At 38.2% G+C, this 5703-nt stretch overlaps 1 protein-coding gene across 1 annotated transcript; it reads left to right on the top strand.

The window, feature by feature from the left end:
• The first annotated feature begins 4400 nt into the window (after window positions 1-4400).
• LOC133785757 (uncharacterized) lies at window positions 4401-5216 on the top strand. The gene has a single exon (XM_062224973.1). It carries the CDS (start codon window positions 4401-4403, stop codon window positions 5214-5216), a length of 816 nt encoding a protein of 271 aa, XP_062080957.1.
• Window positions 5217-5703: the final 487 nt, after the last annotated feature.

The following is a 5703-nucleotide window of genomic DNA, read 5'->3' as shown; positions in this document are numbered from 1 at the left end:
TATGCTTGGGATTGGTAGGAACTCGACCGACACCACATTGAGTGCATCAACTTCTTTGGTTGTGGCGAGCTTAGCTAGAGCATCTGCATTTGAGATTTGCTCTCGTGGAACATGTTCAATGGCATAGAACTCGAATTGCACGAATGTTTCCTTGACTTTCTCTAAGTAAGCTGCCATTTTAATGCCACGAGCCTGATATTCTCCTAAGACCTATTTAACGACCAATTGGGAATCACTATAATAGTTAATGGCCTTTGCTTTGAGCTCGAAAGCTATCTGAAATCTTGCCAATAGTGCTTCATATTCAACCTCATTATTTGATTCCTCGAAGCCAAACCGTAAGGCTGAATGAAAACAATTCCCAGTCAGAGTGTTCAAAATAATTCCTGCCCCCGATCCATTCTCATTTGAAGACCCATCGACATAAAGTCTCCACAGCTCGCGGGCTCGGGTTATGACTTCCTCGTTGGTGATTCTCGTACATTCAACTATGAAATCTACTAAGGCTTGTCCTTTTATTGTTGTTCTTGGGTGATAAGTGAGCTCAAATGGTCTGAGTTTGACCGCCCATTTTATCAGTCTTCCAGACGCCTCAGATTTTGACAACATCTGCCTTAATGGTTGGTCAGTCAATACGTGTACAGGATGTGCCTGGAAGTAAGGTCAAAGCTTTCGAGGTGCATGTATCAAGCACAAGGCAAGCTTTTCCATTAATAGATATCTCGACTCTGCCCCCAGTAACCTTTTACTAACATAGTAAACAAGTTTTTTTATTTTTTTATCCTCTGAACAAGTACTGCGCTGATGGCATGCTCGGTTGTGGCGAGATATAAGTACAATACTTCCCCTGTGATTGGTTTTGATAAGATTGGTGGTTCGACGAGGTACTTTTTAGGAGCTTGAAAAGCAAGCTCATACTTGTCTGACCATTCAAATTTTTTGCCCCGTCTCAAAAGAATAAAGAATGGAAGACATATGTTTGTAGATTTTGATATGAACCTACTTAAGGCCACCATTCGTCCAGTTAAACTCTGGAAATCTTTATGTTTTCGAGGTGAGGGCATATCGATTAACGCCTTGATCTTATCTGAGTTTGCCTCTATGCCTCGAGCATTTACTATGAATCTGAGAAACTTTCCCAAGGATACTTCGAATGAGCATTTCTGCTGGTTAAGTCTCATACTGTATTTCTGAAGTATAGCAACACATTCTGCGAGATCATCAACATGGTTACAGTTATGCTTGGACTTGACCAGCATGTCTTCCACATAAACCTCCATATTGTTCCCTATTTTCTCGGCAAACATTCTATTCACTAATCTTTGATACGTGGCCCCAGCGTTCTTGAGCCTGAAAGGCATCACATTGTAGCAGTACAAACCCTTATCGGTCATAAAGGTCGTAAGTTTCTAGTCGGGTGCATGCATGGCTATTTGGTTATATCCATACTATGCATCCATGAACGACATGATGTCATGACCTGCGGTAGCATCTACGAGATGATCAATTCAAGGTAGGGGAAAACGATCCTTTGGACATGCCTTGTTGAGGTCCGAATAATCAATGCAAGTTTGCCGCTTGCCATTGGGCTTCAGAACTAACACCGAACTGGCTATCCAATCGAGATAGAAAGCATCTCGGATAAAATGATTTGCCTTCAGCCTTTCGACCTCTTCTTTCAAGGATTTCTTCATTTCATCGTTCAAAAGCCTTCTTTTTTGTTGCTTTGGAGGGAATCCTTTGTCTATGTTGAGCGTATGGCATATAATGTTTGGGTTGATCCCAATCATGTCTGAATGAGACCATGTGAACACATCTTGATTTTCCCCCAGGAAGCGGATTAATTGCTATCTCGCATCCTTTGGGAGGTTGTACCCTATCTTTACAACCCTAGTGATATCCTTTTCATCGAGCTCTACATCCTCGAGCTCCTCGATTGGTCCGAGATCGGCTCTATCCTCTTCTACTTTGGGGTCGATCTCTTCTCTGAGTTCGAAGACTGTCCCGCTTATTTCTCGGATGACAACAAGTACTTGTGCACTTGTTTGGCCCTTCCCCTTCATAGAGATGCTATATCATTCTTGGATGGCTAGCTGATCTCCCTTATGCATCCCAATGCCATTAGGTGTTGGGAACTTGATGGCCAAGTTCCTCACAGATGAAACTGCCCTAAGCCTAATCAGGGTTGGTCTCCCGAGCAGTACATTGTAGGTCGATGGGGTGTCCACCACTATGAAATCCATTATCTTGGTTACTGAGACTGGATAGTCTCCTAAGGTCACCGAGAGCTCGATAGATCCCGTGTTGGCTATTCCTTCTCCTGAAAATCCGTACAACGGCGTCGCACATGCTTTCAAGTCTCGAGGTTATTTATTTGGGTGTAACAGCGCACATTCAAAAATACCACTCATTGTTTCCGACTACTGGAGGTGAAGTTCTGTAGATGCGTCATACGCCTAGAAAGAGGAGCCACCGACGTGCTCACAACTGGAGTTTCTCTGTCAAACATCGTTGAACACCACCACATGCACTAGTTAAAGGCGGTGCCAATGACATTTTGACAAGATTTTTCGATGAGCTTTAGCCACCATGGACCTCGGGAGTGGCAACATTAGATCAAGCTTTTCAAGAGGAAGAAAACCCAGCCACCCACTCAACCTATATTGTTGGCATTTTTCGATGAGTTCATGGGTATATTTGTGGCTTTGGAAGCTATTTCCAACGCGACCAGTCGTGTTTGGGTTCAAGAGTAATACCATTGCGACCTACTTTTTTAGGATGTCATTTTAGTATATGGCAAGCCTAGATTTCTTGCCATCGTCGGAGAAGATGATTGGAATGAATTGTTTTTGTGTTGTGTTTATAAGTAACTTCTAAGTTTATTTGTTTGCTTTGTTAATAAAAAAACCGAAAGTATCTTGAATAATAAGAATGAGTAATTTATGTGTTGTTTTTGGAAAATAATTTTGTAGTTGTTTTTTTAATTTAATCAAACAAAAATTAATTTTAAGAGATTAAAATGTGTATTTTTAATTTATTATAATTTAAAAGTAACTTCTAAGTTTCTTTTATGATTGATTAATATGAAAACTACTATTACTCACAAATAAGTTAAATGAGTGACCAAAAAGTATATTAACATTTTTTATTTAAAAGTTATTATGTAGTATACTACATTAAATTTTTCTAATAAGTTATATGATAATTTATTATACTATATGATAACTCATTAGTTTCTGAAAATATGTTTAAGGTAACCAAAAAGTATATTCAATAATAAGTCACTATTATATAACCTAAAAACAAAGTCATATTTGTAAAAGCAAGTGTAATAGCTATCTTAAGACAACCAATTTCTAAAAAAAAAAAAAAAAAGCCAAAATCAAAATTGGTGCATAATTAAGCAAAAACGAAATTGATAAATAACAAAGCTAAACCAAAATTCACTCAATAATAATCCAATGACACAAGGCATAAAATAAATAAAACATTATTCTATTGTATTATGTAGAATTATGCAAAAGAAATAATAATTTAGAACAATTATGACAGAAGTCTGACAATTTATTCACAAGGAAGAAATGTTCTAGGTCTATAAAGTGGGTTATAATCATACATAAAGTGGGTTATAATCATACATGGACGAACATTCATGAAAAAATAAGATAGGTGGTCAAGAGTGGTTTATGAAATCGACATATGGGTTTCTATCTAGTAACACAAATATAAATTAAATGATTACAAAAAAATCATTTGGAATTTAAAAAAAAAAAATCATTATTCCTACGAAACAGCAAGGAACACATCATCAAGCCATTGTCACTCTAATACAAGGAATATATTCAAAAATAAAAGAAAATATGGCAGAATCAAAGGTCAAATCATTTTCCTAAGGTGTAAAATGCATAATTAATTAGCATCCAAATTCCAAACACTTTATATCCCTCAATGTGGAAAATGACATCATGAACCCAAATTATTGAAATTCGTACCTGGAAAGTTGATAGGAAAAATCGACAAAGTGATAGAAAAATATATATATATATATATATTTCCAAGTTTTTCCTTCTTCTTTCTTTGGCTGTATATATTCTTTCTGTTAATAATATAAGTTTTATTATTATGTAAAGGTAGTTTAATTTTTTAGCCTTTTATTATTTTGGCTAAATATTTTGTTGTTCTTGTACTCTTATTTTCATATCTTTTGACATAATAAAAACCTAGCCTCCTTTTGATTCTCTCTAAAATCTCCTTTGTCTATTTTACAAAATTATCATGGTATCAGAGTAATGTTCTTGAGTACTTTCGATTTGGTTGCGCTAAGATTATAATCTCGGTGATCGCACCAATATTGGGGATTTCGCACTTTGTTCAATTTATTTGGATTTTAATTGTTCGTCATGGCTGGCGCAAAAGATGATTCGCTTCAGTCCATCAATGTGCAATTGAATGGGCAGAATTATTCGTATTGGCATTATGTTATGAAATTTTTTCTAAAAGGGAAACGTATGTGGGGTTATGTTTCTGGAACTTCCACGAAACCAACGAACGATAAGGATGAGAGCTTTGCAGAACAGTTGGATCTTTGGGATGCCAACAATTCGAAAATCATTACTTGGATCAACAACTCAGTTCAACAATCAATGGGTATCCAATTGGCGAAATATGAGACGGCGAAGGAAGTTTGGGAGCACTTGGAAAGGCTGTATACACAATCTAATTTCGCAAAGCAGTATCAGTTGGAGATTGACATTCGGGCCCTTCAACAGAATAACATGAACGTTCAGGAATTTTATTCTGCTATGTCTAATCTGTGGGATCAGCTTGCTTTGACTGAATCAGCGGAGTTACGGGCATTTGCCCCTTACATTGCTCGGAGAGACGCACAACGTCTGGTTCAGTTTTTGATGGCTCTTCAAGATGAGTTTGAAGGTCTTCGTGGAACAATCCTGCATCACAGTCCTCTTCCGTCGGTTGATTCGGTGGTTAATGAGTTGTTAGCAGAAGAGATTCAATTGAAGTCTCGTGTTGATAAAGGGGGGACGGAAAAAGGGATTCTTCCTTCTCCGAATCCCTCTATCTTTGCAGTTCCTCATCGGCCAACCTCCAACAATCAACACAAGACTCAAGCCAAGGTTGGCTACGACGAATGCAGTTTTTGCAAGCAAAAGGGACACTGGAAGGCTCAATGTCCCAAACTGTTGAACAGGGCGTAATCACTGAATCAGTCTCCTCACTGGAAATCTGGCAACCAACCTTATCGACCTCTTCACCCTATGTCTTCGAACATGGCAGCTATTGTTCCACCTGCAAATTCTGGAAGCACTCCTAGTACCTCTATTGCTACACTCATAGAGCAGTTTCAGAAGTTCATTGCCTCGCAGCCACACGCCATGTCAGCCTCCTCACACATAGGTTTGCCTTCTAGTAGTACACCAGGTATATCTTCCTCTATATGAGTCCTTGATTCTGGAGCTTCACATCATATGTCACCTAATTCCAATTCCTTCTTGTCCATTAAATTAGCACCCTCTGTATCTGTCATGACCGCTGATGGCACTCCCATGCCATTAGCAGGGATTGGCTCGATTTGCACTCCAAAAATGTCATTCTCTGATGTATATCATATTCCAAATCTTACTTTGAATCTTGTCTCTGTTGGTCAATTATGCGACTCTGGTTTCTCAGTTATTTTCTCTAATT

Source organism: Humulus lupulus, chromosome 6, assembly GCF_963169125.1.
Source record: "Humulus lupulus chromosome 6, drHumLupu1.1, whole genome shotgun sequence".
NCBI classification, from domain to species: Eukaryota; Viridiplantae; Streptophyta; class Magnoliopsida; order Rosales; family Cannabaceae; genus Humulus; species Humulus lupulus.
This window is presented reverse-complemented; position numbering and strand designations above follow the sequence as displayed.

Bases quoted from the DNA above. Each gene is read 5' to 3' on its own strand.
- LOC133785757 (XM_062224973.1), top strand. From the start codon at position 4,401: ATGGCTGGCGCAAAAGATGATTCGCTTCAGTCCATCAATGTGCAATTG.